Source organism: Trachurus trachurus, assembly GCF_905171665.1.
Source record: "Trachurus trachurus genome assembly, chromosome: 16".
Taxonomy (NCBI): Eukaryota; Metazoa; Chordata; class Actinopteri; order Carangiformes; family Carangidae; genus Trachurus; species Trachurus trachurus.
This window is the reverse complement of record NC_139902.1, coordinates 3,864,553-3,886,857: the sequence shown is the minus strand read 5'-3', so window position 1 is coordinate 3,886,857 and position 22,305 is coordinate 3,864,553. Positions and strand designations below refer to the sequence as shown.

The 22,305-nt window shown below is 47.0% G+C and overlaps 1 protein-coding gene across 1 annotated transcript in view; it reads right to left on the bottom strand.

Moving 5' to 3' along the window:
- The window catches only part of ptpn23a (protein tyrosine phosphatase, non-receptor type 23, a), a 33,169-nt gene that overhangs the window by 7,494 nt on the left and 3,370 nt on the right, over positions 1-22,305 (bottom strand). Inside the window, exons 3-19 of the mRNA XM_083989778.1 lie at positions 22,058-22,185; positions 21,271-21,347; positions 20,350-20,399; positions 20,126-20,257; positions 19,958-20,038; positions 19,745-19,876; positions 19,560-19,607; positions 11,152-11,208; positions 10,992-11,050; positions 10,813-10,892; positions 9,344-9,458; positions 9,163-9,228; positions 7,293-7,438; positions 6,877-7,194; positions 5,368-5,522; positions 4,924-5,255; positions 249-2,685 (exon numbers count right to left, since the gene is read on the bottom strand). Of these exons, the coding sequence (XP_083845904.1) occupies positions 249-2,685; positions 4,924-5,255; positions 5,368-5,522; positions 6,877-7,194; positions 7,293-7,438; positions 9,163-9,228; positions 9,344-9,458; positions 10,813-10,892; positions 10,992-11,050; positions 11,152-11,208; positions 19,560-19,607; positions 19,745-19,876; positions 19,958-20,038; positions 20,126-20,257; positions 20,350-20,399; positions 21,271-21,347; positions 22,058-22,185 (4,413 nt within the window). The remainder of the gene's footprint in view (positions 1-248; positions 2,686-4,923; positions 5,256-5,367; positions 5,523-6,876; positions 7,195-7,292; positions 7,439-9,162; positions 9,229-9,343; positions 9,459-10,812; positions 10,893-10,991; positions 11,051-11,151; positions 11,209-19,559; positions 19,608-19,744; positions 19,877-19,957; positions 20,039-20,125; positions 20,258-20,349; positions 20,400-21,270; positions 21,348-22,057; positions 22,186-22,305) is intronic.

Here is a 22,305-nt window from a genome sequence, read left to right as displayed (position 1 = left end):
AAGTTGTTGGATTGTGTATTTGATGAGTTTTGAGGGAAAGGCGAAAGTACCGAATTGTGAGCAGCTCGTATCTCTGCCCCGCTGATCTCAAAACGGCTTGCACCGACAATTAAAGGTAATGTACCTGCTGCTATGACTATAGGGATTATGGCAATACGCAAATTTGCCAAAATGTTGAACTATCCCTTTAAAGTTCATATTGCTCCAACAAAGTTAAATCTGTGTGTGACCTAAACTGAAGTCTACACCTTGTCCAGCTCCTGCTCTGACACCAGCATGACGATCAGCGACACCTTCTGCTCGTACACCATCAGCCAGAAGTCGGCCGCCGTGCCGGTGAGCGGCGCCTGCGTGGCGATGAGGCGGGGGCAGTACGGCGACAGCTCCTCCACATAGCTGGCGTTGATGTAGTCGTCTTTGCCCGACTGCAGCACCACCCGGTTGAGGTCGTAGGGCATGACGTCCTGGTGCCGGTTCTTCATGGTGTAGCAGCGGGCGATGGCGATGGACAGCTGCCGGGCGTCCTTCTCCTGCTGGTCCTGCAGCTCCTTCCAGCGGGCGTCCAGCACCGACAGCCCCCCCTCGGCCTCCGACGGGTGCTCCAGGGAGTCCACCCGGGCCCTGTAGCGCTCCAGCTCGCCGTGGAGCCGGGCGACCCGCTCCGGAGCCTGGTACGGGTCGCCCTGGATCAGGAGGACGCCCTGCGAGGTCTTCTTGCGACGCTCGCCGTCCTGCGGGTCGGCCTTGGTGGGCTGGAGCACGTTGGTGGGGGCCTTGGTGCCCCCCGGTTGGCTCTCCGGGCTGGAGGACAGGAGGTCGTCCGTGCTGGAGTTCTGGCGTTGAAAGAGCGACGTGGAGGGCGAGGCGGCGGAGGGGGAGGGGGAGGGGAGCGCGGGCGGGGCTGCTGTGCCTCCGGGGGTGGGGGTGGGGGTGGGTCTCTGTGGGGGGTTCAGCCCCGGAGAGGGAGACGGAGAGGGAGACGGAGAAGGGGAAGGGGGGACGGTGTTGGGGGCTGGAGCGGGGGCAGGAGCTCCAGGAGACGGCTGCATCATGTGCTGGGCGGGGGGCATGTGAGGGCCGTGGGGGCCCATGGCAGGGGGCTGCTGGGGGGTGCTGGGGGGGACGTTAGGTCCTGGAGCCGAGGGGTACAGAGGAGAGGGCTGAGGGTGGCTCATGGGGAGGGGGGCCTGAGGCTGCTGGGGGGCGGCGGGCTGCGGGGCCAGGGGCTGCTGCTGGGGCATCATGGGAGGCCCCCCCGGGTAGCACACGCCCCCGGGGTGAGGGGGCGGAGCCTGCGGTTGACCGGGCATCCGCATGGGCTGCTGGGGCATGTTGGGCACTGGGGGGTGGGGGTGGTGCTGTCGGGGCAGAGCGCCGGGGGGCATCTGGGGCATGTGGCCCCTGGGCAGGTGGACCTGAGGACCGGGGGCCATGTGAGGTTGAGAGGCAGGAGGCACATGCGGGTGCAGGTTGGGGTGCATGGGCTGGCTGGTGGGGGGCATGTAGTTCTGTGAGACCGGGGGCATGGGCTGACTTGTGGGTGGCATCTGCGCTCTGGGGCCCCCTGGTATCTGCATCTGGGGGTGAGGGGGTATGGACATCTGCTGCTGCGGTGGCAGCATGTGTTGGTGGGGGAGGCCTGGGGGCATCTGCTGGTTGGGGTGGGGCAGGTAGGGCTGGGATACAGGGGGGCCAGGCTGAGACGTGGGGGGCATTTGAGGGTGAGCAGCTTGGGGCGGCATCTGGGCCTGCGGGGGCCTGGGCATGGAGCCCGCCATCATCTGAGGGTGCTGTGGGGGGGGCACGAAGCCCTGCGGAGTCTGATACCCCCGGGGCATCTGAGGCTGGAAGCCGTTCAGCTGCCCCGGGTACGGCTGCTGGTACTGGGGGGGGACACCAGGCTGCTGGGGCATGTACCCGTGTGGGTAGGGCTGTTGGGGGTGGTGGGGGTGGGGGTGAGGGCCGGGAACAGCCCGGGGTCCAGGCTGGTACCCCTGGGGCATGGGCGGGGGGTACTGCTGCGGGGGCTTCTGCTGCTGAGGCGGGGGCACACCGGGCGGGCCTTGGGGCATGAACTGAGGATAGGCCCCCATCTGTGGGGGCACAGCGTAGCCTGCTGAGGCTGGAGGGGGGACAGGGTGGTGAGGGGTGGGGGCATAGCTGGGGATGGGGGCCTGGATGCTGTCCACAGTGGTGGTCGAAGGCCGAACGGGCGTCGGGGCGACGGGGGCCTGAGGGGGGTGCGGTGCCCGATACCCTGACGGCTGGGCCGGCATCTGTGGAGGCATTTGAGGGAGGGGCCCACGGGGCAGAGCCCCTGAAGTGGGAAACTGAGCGATCCGTGCCAGCAGCTCTGGGGGGGGCAGGTTGGCGGGGAAGCGAGGGAGACCGGCAGCGGGGGCGGGGGCGCCGGGCCATGGCAGAGAGCTGCTGCCGCCCAGGTTGGCGCCGGGCGGGATGAAGGCCTCGGGACCGGGCAGACGGGAGGTGGGGAGGGCCGACATGTCGGGGGGGAGGCTGCGCAGCTCCTCAGGGAGGTCACCCCCCAGGGCCAAGATGGCCGCGCTGAGCTGGGCCAACTCTGGGTCCTCCAGACTGGAGCAGGCAGAGTCGTTGTCTGGAGCCTTGGGCTTCAGGCAGGGTTTGGCTGCTGTGGGCCGGGCGGGGGGCTTCTTCTGGGTCTCTCTGAGGGAACACAGGGGACAGCATGAAAATCACTAATACAGTAGTTTAACATTTTGGCAAAATGGCCTATTGCCATAATCCCTATAGTCATAGGAGTAGGTTCATTACCTTTAACTGTCGGTGCAAGCTGTTTTTAGAATGGCGGAGCAGAGACGCAAGCTGCTCAGGTAATGCAACAGAGGCGCGGTATTTCCCTCATCAAACTAAATACACAATCCAACAACTCCAAAACACTCTCGTGGACAAGTTGTGACCAACACATTCGCCACACTATGAAATAATAACACATTTTTTATGTAACATTACGACACATGAAGCAAATACTCAGAACTACTTACTTTTGAAATCACTCCACCCAGCAGAGTCTGAAATGTAGTTTGGTTACGCATTTGCCTCGGAAACAACTCTGTCTCATAATGTTCCATTATTATCTCATAGCGTGGTGAATGTGCAGGTAAACACCTTGTCCACAAGAGTGTTTTGGAGTTGTTGGATTGTGTATTTGATGAGTTTGATGAGGGAAACCCGGAAATACCATATGCCTCTGTTGTGTTAGCTGAGCAGCTCGTATCTCTGCCCCACCGATCTAAAAAGGTAAATGAGCATACTGCTATGAAATAGACTATAGGCAGATTTGCCAAAATGTTGAAATTTCCCTTTTTAAGGTACTTGCAGATATAACAATACCCGAGTGTTTTTATGTCTAAATATTCAGCACAATCTCAGCTCTATGTACTCTGAGGCCCCCTCTGTCCTAGAGCGCTGTATAAAGAAATAATTTAGGCCAGATGCTGGAAATTTAAAGTTCAAATCTCTCATGAAAACACACCTTCAGTCAAAAGGATGAACTATTTTGGTGCTTGAAAAAGGTTTTCCAAAGTCTTAGCTTCACAAAAGCAGTGAAATATATGAATACAATAATAAATAAGTTTAGAAAACAAATGTAAAATGAAATTTGGTAATATCTCTTTTTGAGCATAAATGTTCTCTGTCAATATTTTCACCATATGTCTCTCAAATGTGATAAAAGAGGCTGAATAATGACTTCACATCCAACTTCATGAGATGTGTGTGTAAATGAGAAATAAGCATACGTTTTTTTCTCCTAAGAAAATATTTACTAAACACACAGAAAACACACAAAATGTACAATATTCATATAATGTTCACGTGTTGTCACTATGTCTGTACTGTTTGAAAGGGAAAAAGAGTGTGAAGAGTTTTTTTTTTTTCCATAGAGCTAAAATGATAGGAGGGACAGAGATCCCAGAGTGCCAATTGACCCTTCGCCAACTCCTCCCACAAACGGCTATTGTCCAATCCTACGTTAGCAACCGTAACTATAGGCCTGGCAAGCTTTCCGCAGTGAGTCATTACGTTTGCTTTTGTGGACACATTTTGAGACTAGGACGAAAAACATTTGTTTGTAGAGAAGGATGTTGTTGTTGCTGCTGCTACTACGGTGGTGGCGGCGGCGGCAGCAGCAATATAGAGATGTTCAGATACGAGCAGACTTTTTTTTCGACTTGAGCAAGTGTAAATATGGGGATAACCATATGTTCCCCTCCGAAATGACAGCTGTACTTTTAGGGCTTTTACCTGGGCTTTTAGGCGAGGGATCCTCCAGGCAGGGACTGCTTTCACTGACTGATACAGCGGTGGGAGAAAACAAAACAGCAGCGAAAGCTGTATGTGGTTCACAATCGCCCCAAAACTTGCAGTTTGACAACGTTTCATGACCAGTGAGATGACCTAACACTTCGTGGGTTGATAGACGGTAAAATGACCGGTCCTTACTGCTGCTCTGTACATTGTCCAGTCGTGTCGTTGAACAGATGTTTTATCCTCCTGCGCGAGTCACGTCACTGAAAACTCTGAATGATCTCTGTGACTTCTTCTCTCTATTATCTCAGAACAGTTTATCCAGAAATTTGCTGATATTTCCTTTGAAATCGATACCAAATACTGCCAGGAGCATGGCTGGGAGTGAAAGCTTGCCCGCCGTAGCAACAGTAACCAAGGGGGCGGGGCTTACGCGAAGGGTCAATTGGTTGGCAAAAATTGACTGACAAGCGATTCAACCACTCATGCATTTGAAGGAGGAGAGTCTCGCAGGAGTAGTTGAACCGCTTTTCTACGGCACGAATTGACCAAAATATAAACAAAAACATATCGACACCGTTGCATAAATGCGGGGTTAACCATTAGCTCTGTTATTGCTCTTTTACGATGACTTACTTTTCTAGGACGGGCCTCCTCTCCTCCGCCCTGCTCTGACACAGGGCTTTGGCTCTCTCCAGCAGACGAGAGGCCTTGGCCTCCAGGTCGTCGTAGAACTCCTTCCCCTCCTGCGACTTCTTCATCAGGTCCTCGTAGGCCTCGTACGAGCCCACCAGCCCCTGCACCGTGCCGTTCCACTGCTGCTCTGTCTGGTTCAGGCCCTTGCGGACCGAGGCGTACTGAACGTTGGCCTCCGTCAGGGCCTTCAGGATGTTCTCCTGGGCGGCCAGGTTCTGGTCGATGTACACCTTCACCTGCTCGTACTTCTTCAGCTGGTCCTCAAATATACGCTGGAGGGAGATGTTTAACCATGTTCAATACTTCAGAAAAGGCTGAAAACACATCCTCAAAACAAACACAGACTGGTGTATTGAACTCTGCAGATTGATTTCCACAGATTACCTTCATGTCAGCTCTCTCTGTGGTGACCAGGGTGGAGGTGATGTCGTCCTGCTGGATCAGGTCACGGAGCTGCTTCTCCAGCGAGCCCCTCTGCTCCCTCATCTCCTGCACCTTCCCCAGGATCCGCTTCATGCACTGCAGCCCTGCTACTTCCTCTGTATGTCAAAACACACACACACACTGGGTCACACTCACAATTTACCTTTAATTCAATTCTAAAATATTTGACTTATATAGGATCATATCAAGCCTGAAAACCAAGGGGGTGGATCGGATTACGTGTAGACCTAACTCGCAGACGGCCATATTGCATCGGTCCACATGCTCTGACTCTGGCTGCAGGAGATGGGTGATCCAGTCATCTGCACTAAAAAAACTGTAATTTTGTAATTTTGTCCATATGTGACCGAATTTGTCTGGCCTGCCCTGAGTGGGTTTCAAACCCAGGTCTCCCGATGCTAACCGTTTCGCCAAGAGGTCAATGACCACTTGGCAAGTGGGTACTGAGTTTAACTTCAGTACCGGTAACCGTCACACGCTGTCACTTCTCCTTACTGTTACCTCGTGACTGTGACTATACCCGCGGACCTCCGTTACACATATATAGATATTACTTTAACTATTTTCATAATGTTACTTCAGTGTTACTTTCATAGAAAAGTACATAATTTAAAGGTCTAAGGTTCAAAACCTGTACTCTCTGTATGTAAAAAAGGCTAACAAATGCACATTGCACAATATTTAAAAATAAAAAAAAAATGGATTTTTGAAAAAAATAATCGTCAAAAAAGATATTGCGATATTTATGTGAATCGATTTTTTCTTCCACCCCTAATATATTAGTATAAGTGTATAATCATATACATATAGCAAGGGTCTTGCTTTATAGAGTGTCACCATCTTGCGCCGCCATGTTTGTACGGCAGCCAGAACAGAAGATCCAGCCAGTCAGAGAGCAGGTTTTGCGAGTTTTATGTTCATAAAATTATAAAATCCGAGAAAAAGGCGGAAGGAAAGAAGGAGTAGGAAACAGCAAACATATGGTAAAATGGTTTAGATCTTCACCTCATCGCTCCATGCTCCTGAAATACTCCTAGTTGTGGTAAACAAGTTTTTTTTGTCCTCGGAGGCCACCGTCACCTTGCCGACGGGAGGGGTGAGTGCTAGCAAGTGAGCACTGCAATCTAGAATCTGAGCGCTGGATGTCAGGGTTTTTCCCCCCATTATACACACTGGACCTTTAACATTATTCATGATTTTGCAGTACCATAACTGCATTTCTGACATCCAAAACCATTTGAAAATTGGTCAAAAACTGAGCAAGTTCTGGTTATTTTCGTAGAACATGCACTATGCACTATAGGCTTAATGTTCTGAGGGAGCGGGCGGACCAATGCAAGATGGCGGCCGTGTGGCGACGCCGCGTCATTGGGCAGCAGCGCTGGGTGAGTTACCTAGTCTTCTTATATACAGTATATCTATGCTGTAAACCTTGTACTGATTCATCACCTTCACTGAGCTGGGGCCGGGGCAGGGCGTCTCTCAGACTCTCCAGCGGCCCCCCCAGGAGTCGCAGGTTGCTGATGTGCAGGTTCATGGCCCGGTGGAGCTCTGTGTTGGTGAAGCTGGCCTTCTCGTGGGCCTCCATGTACTTCTCCAGGTCCCTGCGGATCTCGGCCAGAGCCTGGCCCTGCGCCGCCGGGTGCACCTCGCCCAGGGCGGGGCCGCCGGCCTCCTGCAGCGCCCGCTCCCCGGTCTCGTCCGCCTCCAGCACGTCTCTGATCTCCTTCAGCGAAGACTCCACGTCGGTGAAGACGCCCGACAGCACTGCACGGGAGGTAAAGTGGTGGACGCTTGTTTACACGATAACAAACCATCAAAATGTGTGTGAATTGGACAGCGTGGGGGTTAAAGCTGCTGCTGACCCTGCATGGACTGGATGAGGCTCTTGACGGTGTCGGGCCGGACGCTGAGCGCAGCACATTTCTCCATCAGGACCGGAGGGATGTGACTGTACATGTCCAGATTGTCCACAGACTCCGGCTCCAGGCCCAGAGAGTCCATGAACTGCCTGAAGCAGGAGACAGACAAGACGTCCAGTTATATTGTTATCTATGGTCACTCACAAACAGCAAAGACTATAAAACAACATCAATTTACCACACAGGACCATACACAACAACACAACACTGGAATTCACACTAAGACATCCGGCAGCCAGTGATAGATTTGGTTGGAACTTTCATTTTCATTGAGTCTGTTGTAATTGTAAGCTTCATTATTATATGTTGTGTGTTGTGATGAGCAGTGTGAGTGTGAGGTTGTATTGTCAGCATCAGAACTGTGCAAAACCAGGATGAACTGCTGCTGCAATGCAAAAAGCTAATAAGTTTCTGGGGTGCTCGGTGGTCAGGTGGTCAGAGTATCAAACTACGGTAATTGAAAACAAAATTATGCTACTATAAATGATCATCACTTAATTAATGGCAGAAAAAAAGTTCTTACAGAAAATGATAGGTCTATAATTTACACAGGCACCTAACTAAGATAAGATAAGAATGACTTAATTAATCCCCAAAGGGAAATTCATTTGTCTGTCAGCTCATCTACCATTTGTAGAAGAAAGGTAAGGTGTGAAAGGTACAAAGGATCTTCTGTATCTCTCCGTCCTGCAGTGAAGAGAGAGGAGTGGTCCACCACTGGTGTTTTGTTTTCTTTGGTCCATCAAGGTGTTATGAAGTGGAAGATCTGAGTTGTTCAGAATGACCTCTAACATCTTCAGTGTGTGTCTCCACCACGTCCCCCCAGTGTGTCCAGCCTGGCTCCAGTCACAGAGCCAGCAACTCATCTGTCCATTCTCTTTGTGTCCTCTGATGCTGCCTCCCCAGCAGACTGCAGCATACAACAACACACCTGCCACACAGACTGATTAAACATCTGCAGCATCTCACTGCAGATGTCTACAGATCTGACTTTTCTTAACAAAAAGAGGAAGCTCTGTCCCTTTTTGTAGAGTGCTTCTGTGTTTAGGGACCAGTCCAACTCCTTATTACCATGACCTGACACCTGACCAGGGTTCCCACTCTTTTCTTGAAATCATTTTCTAGGACTTTTCCAGGACAGTTTCAGCTGCTACAGTCTGACAGACATGTTACTACGCCGTACACTAATAAATCCCCCTGTTCCATTCAAGTGTTCTTTTCTACAGTTGTACCTTATTTTGTAGATGATTGTTTCTATGTTTATTCCTCTCTCAGCCCCAGAAGTCTGATTTAAAGGGATAGTTCACCCAAAATTCAAATTGCACTCATTATCTACTCGCGCGATTTGCGAAATGTAAACGCAAACATGTTGTTTTTGTTTTGAAACCACACCCACTACAGCTCTCTGCTGCTCCTCCATCATCACTCAGCAGAAAAAAACCCTCATGGTCCAATACTGGAAACAACTCAAAGTTGCTAGTCTTAGATCTCTTTGGAAAATAAATCCTTGGTGGGGTCTGAAAAAGTCCAACAGAGCTCTGGTAGCTGATGTCACGATGTGATAAATAATTTTCCAGGACAACTCAAGCTTTTCCAGAACATTTGACTTTTTTCTCATTTTCCATGTGCTTTCCATGACTGGAAAATTGGTTGAACATTTTCCAGGACACGTGGGAACCCTGTTGACACATACTACAGTACGGTAACTCTGTGTTGCACTCACTGGATGTCACGACTTATCAATTATCAATAAAAATACACTCTTGAATATACACTTCAATTTGATCACAGCTGCACACGCTCTGATACTCACTCTAGTGTCTCATTCCTGCTTTCTATCTTGGCCATGACGTCCCTCAGCAGCTTGGCCTTCTCCTCGCTGGAGGAACACAAACACAACAGGAACCACAGACGTTACCCAATCATCCTTATGTGTCAGAAGATGAATAAACATAAACATCTTCACCCGTCAACACCATGCCACGGCGCCTCACCTGTAGAGAGAAGAGGCTTCGTGAGCAGCCATCGGCACCAGCTTGGCGAACAGGTCCGGTCCGGTGACGGTGGGGTCGGTGGGGTTGACGGGTAGAGCTTTGACCAGCGGTGCGCCTGGAGGAGGGACAGGGACACACAGGCAGAATGATGAAGATCGTGATTGGAGGAGGTGGAGGAGGAGGAGGGGTCACAACCAGCAGCATGTGACAGGAATGTGACAAGAACAGCTGTTGTGGTTTGTTTACAGCACAGAATCGTCAATCAGCCTCATTCGTGCATTTTGGATCAGAGCGATCAGAAGTAATCAGTCAACAGACTTTCTAAAAATTATTCTGCAACTATTATGATCAATTTCATTCATTTTGTTTCTTTTTTTCTTTTTATATTTTTAAAGGGATAGTTCAACATTTTGGCAAATTGGCCCATTGCCATAAGCCCTATAGTCTTAGGAGTAGGTTACCTTACCTTTAATTGTCGGTGCAAGCTATTTTTAGAACGGCGGAGCAGAGCCGCGAGTCAAGGCAAGGCAAGGCAATTTTATTTGTATAGCCCATTTTTACAAACAGTTTGTCTCAAAGGACTTTACATGGCATCATAACAGCATCCTCTGTCCTTAGACCCTCACATCCACTGAGGAAAAACTCCATAGAAAACCCTTTTAACAGGGAAAAATCGGAGAAACCTCAGGGTGAGCAACAGAGGAGGGATCCCTCACCCAGGACGGACAGACGTGCAGTAGATGTTGTTATAGACAAGAGCTGCTCAGAGCTATGCTACGGAGGCTAATGGGATGTCTTGGTTTCCCTCATCAAACTCATCAAATACACAATCCAACAACTCCAAACGCTCTGGTGGACAAGTTGTGACCTGCACATTCATCACACTATGAGATAATAATAGAACGTTATGAGACAGTTGTTTTCCATCAGCTGTTTTGCATGAATTTCCCTCTAAAACAACTCCGTCTGGTAATGTTCTGTTATTATCTCATAGTGTGGTGAATGTGCAGCTCACAACTTGCCCACCAGAGCGTTGTGGAGTTGTTGGATTGTGTATTTGATGAGTTTGATGAGGGAAACCAAGAGCCTCCGTAGCGTAGCTCTGAGCAGCTCGCGGCTCTGCTCGGCCATTCTAAAAATAGCTTACACCGACAATTAAAAGTAATGAACCTACTGCTAAGACTATAGGGATTATGGCAATGGGCCAATTTGCTAAAATGTTGAACTATCCCTTTAAAAGGTATAGTTGACAGTACCTACAAACATTTTGTTTCTTAAATGTGAATATTTCCTGTTTCTTGTCTTCTATAATATCCAAATGAATATTTTTGGGACAGACATTATGAATGAGAAAATGAACTCTCTCAAACACAGATACACAAAGGGCTTCTTGTGTCACTCTGCAAAACACAAAACCGCTACATGTAAATGCTGCTTTGCATTAACACAGTGAGTGAGCTCCCTGTTACCTTTGACTGAGGCCAGAGTCTCCAGAGAAGGAACCGTCTCATGGTAGATGAAGTCGTTGTCCTTTTTGGCTGAATTGAACCTACAGGTCAAATGACAAAGAAAACATTCACACACTGCACATTTCTTTCCATAAGATGCTGGCGGAACTACAAGAGAAAGAACAAGACCGGCCACTCACTTTCCACCGATAACGTCCATGGTGAATCTCAAAGCCTCCTGCACGCTGTCAGGCTGACCCTGGTTGTACCAAGACAAGGAAAACACACAGTGAGAACACACACAAACACACTGACAGGTCACAGTGACATTAAAAACATGTTCATGTGTTGCTGTTCTACCTTGGCCAGTTTGATGGCTTCACTGAGTTTATCCAGGGAGCTCTGCAGGTACGCCAGCTGAAACAAACAGGATGTACACATTTAAGTAGGAAGAGAAAGACAATCAGTATTCATTTATTCATTCAGGAACAAATAATAAATGTCTGAGACATTTAGCTGAAGGAAAAACAACGTTACAACAACTGCAACAGTGAAACTGTGTGGGTAAGTGTTAGGAACTGCTATTTAGCTCTGTGCAAGAAACTTTCTTTTACCCTGAATTTGATCTAGAGGGCAACATTAGTGTTTACTAGTGCTGCTTCTTCTTACATGTCAAGATTCATACTGACTGAGACTGGAAACATTATTTTCATTTTTTACAGAGCAAGTCACACGAGCTGTGTCCCCCTGTCCCTATGCTAAGCTAAGCTAACTACCTGAACTGTCAGCTACAGGCCAAGTGTCCGGTATTTAAAACTCTTGGAGGTTTTTTTATTTTTTATGTTCAGATGATTTATTTAAAAACTGAAAATTTAAAGTGTCTGTAACTTCAGACAAAGAAATTCTGTCCTTGCAGCCCCCCTGACCTTTTTATGTCGGGCGCTATTGACTCTCATGTAAGGATTTTGTTGGACTACGAACCCCCCTCCCAGGTCTCCAGATGCACTTTGAGGAATAAAAAACTACTTTGGAGTATTCATCAGCATGAGGGTAAGTCAACAATGACTGATTTCATTTTTTGGTGAACTATTCCTTTAAGACACAGCTTGGAGCTGTGTCTGTCTGATTAGCTCTGTCTTGACCTTAATTAAGTAAGAAGAGAAAGAAAAGCAGAATTTCTTTATTTTTATGTCAGAGACATTTAGTTGAAGGAAAACCACTCTACACCGGCAGCGGCCCCCGTGGCACTTTAAAAATTCCTGCGAGGAAATTTTCCAGCTCCATCTTTCATCTTTCTGAGCACTGACATTGAGGTGTGTGAACCTGTGTGTGTGTATGTGTGATTGTAATCACATAAAGAGTTGCGTGGTTGTGTTTGACAGAGACTTCATATAAATGTATAGGAGATAGGAGTCAGAAGTAGATTAACTGCAGAAATATCAGATTAATGAATATGGTCTCAGCTGTGGTTCTGGCCTCAGGCTCAGAGGTTGCCATGACGATTGATGCACCCTAGGCTGAGGAGGGTAGATTTAGACATCAATCAAACATACATTGCTTCAGCATACTTTCACCTACAGAGTCCATTTAAACTTAAAAATGTCGACAAGTCTTGTGTGTTGATTTGCTTTTTCACATTTTAATTCATCACTGTTGAATGATCATGATCATTTTTTGGGAGAAATGTTGAACCATGTCTTGAACCATTCTTAGTCTGGCCCCTCACCTGAGAACAAGTTGCCATGGGAGACCCTGCAGGAGCACATTGCTCCAGACAACACAGGCCTCAGGTTCACAGGGACACGCAAACCTCTCCACCACGATAAGGTGATGGTTCCTGGAGAGGTAAAAATATATAGTTGCTCTGTAGTTGTTGTTTTTTTTGTTTTTAAAAAAAACATATATGTTTTATATAAAAAAATATATAGTAAAAATATAAAAATAATACTAATATGGGGATAATGGGATGGTGAAGGGTGGGGTGGGTTAAGGAGGGCTTGGGTCTTGGGGGTGATCTGAGGGTGGGAGGGGGGATTCGGGGGGAGGAGCTTCTTATTCTTCTACTCCTCCATTCTCTTCCTCCTCTTTCTCTCCTCTCTTTCTTTTTTCTCTTGTTCTTTTCTTTCTCTCTTCTCCCTCTTTTCAATCTGTTCTCTCTCCTCCCTTTCTTTCCTCTCTTGTTCTTTTCTTTCTCTCTTTTCCCTCTTCTCATTTTTCTTTCTCTCTTCCCTCTCTTCCTTTTCTTTCTTCTCCTGCTGTTTCTGCTCCTTTTTGAGCCTCTTTTCCTCCTCCTTCTTTATCTTTGCTTTCTCCTTATCGGTTCTGGAGGCCAGTTCCTGGAGCCCGGTGTTTTCAGTGGCCAGGCGCTGCAGGTCCTCCTCCATCCTTCTGGCCTTTAACAACCAGTGTCTCTCTCTGTTGAGCCAACTCTCCTCTATGTCAATCCTCTTGTTGTGCAGCTCCTCTTTCTGGTTCTTCTCCTGTTCCAGACTTTCCTGCAGGGCGTTGACCCTCGTCTCGCAGTCAGCCTCACATTGCTGGAGCTTGATGTTGGTATTATTGAGTTTGAGGGCGCACTCCACGTTGTTCTTTATCAGTGTCATCATTTTGTTTGTAGCAGTGGTCATCTTCTCGTCTTTCTCCGTCATGATTAGGTCGACCTTCACCTTACAGCTCCTCTGCACAGCGTGGAGTTCAGCGGCTGCCTTCTTTTCATTACTGGCAGTCATCTGCTGAAGAGCGATGAATGTTGCCTCACATTTCTGGAGTTTGGTGTTGAGGTCCTGGAGTTGAAATGTGTACTCCATGTTCTTTTTCACCAGGGCCATGTTTTCAGTGGTAGCCCTGGTGATCTCCTCTTCCTTCTCTTTCATGATGAGGTCAATCTTTTCATCACAGCTCCTCTGCAGAGCCTGGAGCTCAGAGGCTGCCTTCTCTTCCTGAGTGGCCGTCATCTGGTGAAGGGCGTTGAATTGTGTCTCACATTTCTGGAGTTTGGTGTTGAGGTCCTGGTTTTCCATTTTTGCCATGGTGATCTCCTCATCCTCTTTGATGATGAGGTCAATCTTGTCGTCATAGCTCTTCTGTAGAGCGCGGAGTTGGGAGGCTGCCTTCTCCTCCTTTACACTCATTTGGTTTTGCCAGGTGGCATTTAATTGGCCGAGTGACTGGGCGAAGGAGTCCTCATTGTCTTTAATCCTTTTGTCCTTTTCAATCACTTGGTGGTTGAGCCAATTGTTGTTTGAACGGCAGGCATTGAGATCTGCCATGCAGAGGTGGAGCTCATGCATCTTTGCATGGACACATTGCTCCATTTCTCTTTGCCTGCCGTTGTACAAAGCCTCTCTGGCTTTGGCTGACTCAGATTCCTTTCCAAGGTTTTCAAGGCCGTTCCTGGTCCAAGCAAGAGTTGAAGCCAAAGACTTCATATCTTCTTGCAGGGTTTTCCTTTCCTGCTCCCAGCTGTTTTCTTTGCTGAGTAGCTGCTGCTTCAGAGCAGCGTTTTCCTCAGCCAGCTGTTTATTCTCCATCTTGGAGTTGAGCAGGGCTGTCTGGAGGTCATGCAGCGTTTGAGGAGTGTACTCCTGCTGCTGGTCGTCACCAAGCCGTGCTCGTCTTGGTGACTTGTTGTCACGTTCTGTCATCTTAACCGAACACAGAAACTGTAGCACAGTTGAAGATATAACAGAAGTTTTAGGATATTGATTAATTACTTTAATTAATTATGTGTAATTTTTAATTACTCGTAATTTGTTGTAATTAAACAATTGCAATCGATCAGTAACTACACAGAAAATGTCAGACTTTGTCTCTGTCTTCACTGTGTGCATCCACTGAGAGATATGTCTCTGAGATCAGTTGGTAGGCTACTTAACAAGTGATGTGTGATGTCATCCAGAATGTTGAAAGGAATCATGTGAGATCACACATGATGTCATTACATGACATTCTTTCATCACACATGATTCCTTTCAACATTCTGGATGACATCACACATCAGTTGTTAAGTAGCCTACCAACTGATCTCAGAGACATATCTCTCAGTGGATGCACACAGTGAAGACAGAGACAAAGTCTGACATTTTCTGTGTAGTTACTGATCGATTGCAATTGTTTAATTACAACAAATTACGAGTAATTAAAAATTACACATAATTAATTAAAGTAATTAATCAATATCCTATAACTTCTGCTATATATTCAACTGTGCTACAGTTTCTGTGCTCAGTAAAGATGGCAGAACGTGACAACAAGTCACCAAGACGAGCACGGCTTGGTGACGACCAGCAGCAGGAGTACACTCCTCAAACGCTGCATGACCTCCAGACAGCCCTGCTCAACTCCAAGATGGAGAATAAACAGCTGGCTGAGGAAAACGCTGCTCTGAAGCAGCAGCTACTCAGCAAAGAAAACAGCTGGGAGCAGGAAAGGAAAACCCTGCAAGAAGATATGAAGTCTTTGGCTTCAACTCTTGCTTGGACCAGGAACGGCCTTGAAAACCTTGGAAAGGAATCTGAGTCAGCCAAAGCCAGAGAGGCTTTGTACAACGGCAGGCAAAGAGAAATGGAGCAATGTGTCCATGCAAAGATGCATGAGCTCCACCTCTGCATGGCAGATCTCAATGCCTGCCGTTCAAACAACAATTGGCTCAACCACCAAGTGATTGAAAAGGACAAAAGGATTAAGGACACGGAGGACTCCTTCGCCCAGTCACTCGGCCAATTAAATGCCACCTGGCAAAACCAAATGAGTGTAAAGGAGGAGAAGGCAGCCTCCCAACTCCGCGCTCTACAGAAGAGCTATGACGACAAGATTGACCTCATCATCAAAGAGAAGGATGAGGAGATCACCATGGCAAAAATGGAAAACCAGGACCTCAACACCAAACTCCAGAAATGTGAGACACAATTCAACGCCCTTCACCAGATGACGGCCACTCAGGAAGAGAAGGCAGCCTCTGAGCTCCAGGCTCTGCAGAGGAGCTGTGATGAAAAGATTGACCTCATCATGAAAGAGAAGGAAGAGGAGATCACCAGGGCTACCACTGAAAACATGGCCCTGGTGAAAAAGAACATGGAGTACACATTTCAACTCCAGGACCTCAACACCAAACTCCAGAAATGTGAGGCAACATTCATCGCTCTTCAGCAGATGACTGCCAGTAATGAAAAGAAGGCAGCCGCTGAACTCCACGCTGTGCAGAGGAGCTGTAAGGTGAAGGTTGACCTAATCATGACGGAGAAAGACGAGAAGATGACCACTGCTACAAACAAAATGATGACACTGATAAAGAACAACGTGGAGTGCGCCCTCAAACTCAATAATACCAACATCAAGCTCCAGCAATGTGAGGCTGACTGCGAGGCGAGGGTCAACGCCCTGCAGGAAAGTCTTGAACAGGAGAAGAACCAGAAAGAGGAGCTGCACAACAAGAGGATTGACATAGAGGAGAGTTGGCTCAACAGAGAGAGACACTGGTTGTTAAAGGCCAGAAGGATGGAGGAGGACCTGCAGCGCCTGGCCACTGAAAATACCGGGCTCCAGGAACTGGCCTCCAGAACCGATAAGGAGAAAGCAAAGATAAAGAAGGAGGAGGAAAAGAGGCTCAATAAGGAGCAGAAACAGCAGGAGAAGAAAGAAAAGGAAGAGAGGGAAGAGAGAAAGAAAAATGAGAAGAGGGAAAAGAGAGAAAGAAAAGAACAAGAGAAGAAAGAAAGGGAGGAGAGAGAACAGAATGAAAAGAGGGAGAAGAGAGAAAGAAAAGAACAAGAGAAAAAAGAAAGAGAGGAGAGAAAGAGAAGGAAGAGAATGGAGGAGTAGACGAATAAGAAGCTCCTCCCCCCGAATCCCCCCTCCCGCCCTCTAACCCCCACCAGATCACCCCCAAGACCCAAGCCCTCCTTAACCCACCCCACCCTTCACCATCCCATTATCCCCATATTTGTATTATTTTTACTATATTTTTTTATATAAAACATATATTTTTTTTTAAACTAAAACTAAAAAAAAAACCTGCAGAGCAACTATATTTTTTTACCTCTCCAGGAACCATCACCTTATCGTGGTGGAGAGGTTTGCGTGTCCCTGTGAACCTGAGGCCTGTGTTGTCTGGAGCAATGTGCTCCTGCAGGGTCTCCCATGGCAACTTGTTCTCAGGTGAGGGGCCAGACTAAGAATGGTTCAAGACATGGTTCAACATTTCTCCCAAAAAATGATCATGATCATTCAACAGTGATGAATTAAAATGTGAAAAAGCAAATCAACACACAAGACTTGTCGACATTTTTAAGTTTAAATGGACTCTGTAGGTGAAAGTATGCTGAAGCAATGTATGTTTGATTTATGTCTAAATCTACCCTCCTCAGCCTGGGATGCATCAATCGTCATGGCAACCTCTGAGCCTGAGGCCAGAACCACAGCTGAGACCCAATTCATTGATCAGGGACTCCTCTGATAGCTCTGCAGTTAAAGTACCATCCCAGGCGGCTCATTTTTGGCAAAATCTTGGCAAAATTATAAAAAACGGAGTATATCTGGTAAATATTAGACAGTAATTGATGGCATAAGTGATTTGACATATCTATGACCAAATTTGGTCGTCTGTGTAAGGAGCAGGGGCCAAAATCTGGCCGACCAATCAAATTAGTCTCAGACAACTTTGGTTGAATGGTCCATCTGTCAATCAAACTACCAAATCAGAGACGTTCACAGGACGTGACTCGTGGTGCCACAGAGAGAGAGCTGTGGCACCGGGTCCGAGGCTCTGATCGCAGGTTTGGTTTCCAGCAGCGGTGTGGAAGGCAGAGAGCCTCCACTCTCCCTGTAACAAGTTACAAGTCATTTATCTAACATCATAATTAGTCCCAAGCTGTTTAATGACAGTAACAATGAAACACAAGGTAAATATCCTGCATAGTTCTTCTGCTCTGTGCTACTCCCATCACAGCGGCGTCCCTAGCAACGGTCTGTTTTACTTAGCAACGGTTTTGGTGATTCCTGATTGGACAGAGGGGGTGGGTGCTTATCAGTTGTGCAATTTGGAAAAAAACAACAAAAAAGACGTAAATCCAGCCACTTGGGATGGTAACTTAAAGCAGATATCAGTGGAATGTTTTTGTTAATATAAGTCCTAAATAGTCCTATTTTCCGTCAGCAATCACTTACATGAAGTATTTCAGCCTAAACACGAGTCTCTCCGTCACTCTGCTCTGCTGTAACCCGAGGAGAAAATTTTCCTTGTGGGATACAAGTGTTATCCAATGAGGAGAGAGAACGGCATGAAGGGCTGTGTGTGCAGCCAAGGGATGCGCGTGAATGTGGTGACGTAGCACGAGGACCAATTGATGCCTGACAAGGGCGGGGGCTGCTAACTCATGGTGCGTTCAAAGAAACTCGTACTTTGTGTTTTTCCTTCCTGTGAAGTCATACCAGTTCGATTTGGTACGAGTTCACGGGTCGGAAGTTACGAGTGGCCGTTATAGGGAACTTTCACAGACAACAGGATGGTAAAAACACGAGCTACGGGTTACCTGGAACGCTACCAAGTCGTAGTTGTGACTTGAAGCTGTAACTTACGGTTTCAAAAGCCTGCCTTGAACGCAGCATTAGCCGAAACGGCCGTGAAGCTGATATCTGCTTTAACTTTAATCTACTTCTGAGCCCTATCTGCCATACATTTATATCAAGTCTCTGTCAAACACAACCACACACACATGTAACTACATGTGATTACAGTCACATGCACACAAACACACACACACACAGGTTGACAGCTCCTCAGTGTCAGTGCTCAGAAAAAGATGAAAGATAGAAGTGGAACTAGAAGTACCACGCTGCCAGTGGTGTGATCTCTGTCAACAAGAGAATCAAACCCACGACCTTAAAGGGATAGTTCACCCTAGAATGATATTTCGCTCATTATCTACTCACCCTTATGTTGACTAAGGGCTGGAAGAATTATCAGAGTCCACCGTCCCTTCTCTGAGTTACAGGCGGTCTTGGCGTAGCAGTGAATTTCAATGCAACGGTTGCAAAGGGACACCGGAGCTCTTCGTAAAAAAACACACACAAAAAAACATCCAAATACCTCCATGATGCTCGTATGTAATGTCCGTCTTGTGCTGAAGCCCCAAATTGCGTAATTGTCCCGAAAAAATTAAATAAGTCTATATTTTAAGCTTGTTTGTAGCGGAAGCTTCTCGAAGCTCCTCTTCCTGGTCCGTCCAAATCTCGCGTGATTCGCAGTAACCGCACTGACGCCGGCGCAAATCACGCGATATTTGGACGGACCAGGAAGAGGAGAAGAAGAAGAAGACGAGAAGCTTCCGCTACAAACAAGCTTAAAATATAGACTTATTTAATTTTTTTCGGGACAATTACGCAATTTGGGGCTTCAGCACAAGACGGACATTACATACGAGCATCATGGAGGTATTTGGATGTTTTTTTGTGTGTGTTTTTTTACGAAGAGCTCCGGTGTCCCTTTGCAACCGTTGCATTGAAATTCACTGCTACGCCGAGACCCCCTGTAACTAAGAGAAGGGACGGTGGACTCTGATAATTCTTCCAGCCCTTAGTCAACATGAGGGTGAGTAGATAATGAGCGAAATATCATTCTAGGGTGAACTATCCCTTTAAGGTCAAGACAGAGCTGATCAGACAGATACAGTAGACAAACAGTAGAAAACACAAACATCACATCACCTTTAACAGTTCATGTAAAAAAAAATAAAAATACAAAAAGAATCTTGCAAGAAACGTGGTCCTACCCGCTCTCCGTACTTCTGCTGCTCCTCAGCCTGTTTTCCCATATGAAGCTGTTGAGGGACAAACAAGGCTCAAACATCCCAGTAATCAAATCCCACACAACACACTTACAAGCTCATGCATGCACTGAATTGTCCATACACACACACACACAAGCCATTTTCCCTCTCTCCCATCAGACACTCACATGTGCAATAGCAGCAAAGTAGTAGATCTTCATCTGGACCAGTTTCTTCCAGTCCTTCTGGATCTTTCCCAGCATGGAGGCCGTCTCTGAGTTCTCCAGAGCCCTGCAGGCCTCTTTGTAGTAATCCACCACCTGCAGCAGCACAGCAAAAGTTAAACCCTCTATTGGCTGATATGATATTATATAATGTAAGGGATATTTCATGACACTGACCTGAGCACTAATGCGGGCGACCAGGAAGCTCTTCCTGTTGTCCAACATGGACTTCTCCAGAAGACACTCCTGAGCTTGGCCCTGGCAAGTAGACACACACAGGATAATATGACTTTGTCCTCCCAGTGCATGTGCTTGTGTGTGTGTCCACATAAGGTTATAACCTACCAGCATGAGGTTGATGTTGAGGTTAAGGATCTGGTGGCTCATGTCCACACTGAAGTTGTGGCTGAAATTGTCTCTCAGGTAGGAGAAGGCCCCGGCCGAGCACTGGAAGTGGGTACACGACACCTTCATCCCCTGAACACAGAGCATAGTAGAGTCAGTGTTGGTGTGTACATCACATAACGGTTCATGTTCATGACTGTTTGGTCTATGTCTGTGTGTGGTACCTCCTCAGACACCCTGTTGTCCATGGCTCCCAACATGGAGTGTAGGGCCCCTACAGAGAATCAGAGAAATATTCAGTCAGATGTGCTGCTTCCTTTAAATGTTAAGTTCAGTGAACGTGACAAACAAAAACTGCAGATGGAGACTGTCCAAGTCCAATCTTAAAAAAATATTGTCATGCTCATAAGTATATTGAATGTCCAGTATAGTGTAAAGGTAGATGTTTGTGTTAAAGCTCCATACAGTATAAAGGTAGATGTTTGTGTTAAAGCTCCATACAGTATAAAGGTAGATGTGTTAAAGCTCCATACAGTGTAAAGGTAGATGTTTGTGTTAAAGCTCCATACGGTATAAAGGAAGATGTTTGTGTTAAAGCTCCATACAGTATAAAGGTAGATGTTTGTGTTAAAGCTCCATACAGTATAAAGGTAAATGTTTGTACTAAAGCTCCATACAGTATAAAGGTAGATGTTTGCATTAAAGCTCCATACGGTATAAAGGTAGATGTCCATGTGTAGTGTGATTAAAAAGCAGCTCTAGGTTCTATATTAATACAGTGAAAGTATCAAAGCTTCAGTCCACAGAGAAATGCACATCTCCTGTGTATTCAGAAACTGAGACTTAAAACCAGCCGTCAGAACTTCTGTAACTTTGTGATGTCATAACAAAGCAGGCCAGGCTTTCAGCCATGCCCCAAGGACAGGATACCAGGACCTACTATCCATACTGCTACATTTTTATTCTAATGCATATGAAACAGTCAGCCAATCAGGAGAGAGGCTCAGAGCCTCCTCTCTCTCTCCCCTCTGCGTCTGAGCCATCTCACTCCATCATCCAGCCTTTTAACAGAATATCCTGTGGAGGCAAATGGGTTGACCTGCTTTAATGAGCGTCTATAAATCCCTCAATGTGACTTCACTCACCAAGATTGTAGAGGATGCAGGCTTGCTCATAGCTGATGTCATCATGGGTGACTGTTTTTCCAGAGAAAATTTCAGTCCTGCCAACAAATAAAAAATAAAAAAGGACATATTATAGAATATCTACTGGTAATTAAAAAACAGTGGATTTAAAAGTATATACACATTAATACTGGACATCATTTTCTGCTCCCTGACAATGAAATACAAGACATCTCCAAAAAACAACAAAAAACAACAATTATAAGCTGCCATTGTTCAACAAATCACTCCCAATAAATATTGTATAATGTCTACAAGGACACAAATGTCTCCTTTTATAGAGAAAGACATTTCAGACCAGGGATATATGGCTTCTTAATACCTGTAACAGTCTGGTCCCATTTTGTATATGAGACCCTTATCTCATGAATCTGCTACATCAAAACAAAGAAATTAAAGGCTTATGATTGTTCGATATTCTAGTGGACTGTATATTTTGTTCACCTCTCTGAACATGAAGATTTAGGGCAGTGAACTGACATTTTTATCCAGCAACAACTGCAGTGAGTGGATCTCTAAAATAAGCTCTAACCCTCTGGAGTGCAGGGAAACAATAGTTCATGCTGCAGGAGGTCGGGTGTGTGTGAATGCTCAGCTCTGCCTCTGTTATATCTGTGTGTGTGTGTGTGTGTGTGTGTGTGTGTGTGTGTGTGTGTGTGTGTGTGTGTGTGTGTGTGTGTGTGTGTGTGTGTGTGTGTGTGTGTGTGTGTGTGTGTGTGTGTGTGTGTGTGTGTGTGTGTGTGTCTACCATGAGATGGGTACGGCAGCCTCCTGGCTCGTTCCCATGGGCACCCGGCTCTGGAGGTAATGCAGCTGGCCGAAGTACTTCCTCAGAGTGCTGCAGCCCTCGAAATCCCTCGTCACGTTCACCGCGCTCTGTGGGGACGGACGCAGACGCTGTGGTTTAATCAGCCGCTCCTCACCGCAGATACACAATCACGACACGAGAAAACATGACTCGTCCGAACATGGACGTTCAGAACTGATCGATGTTTC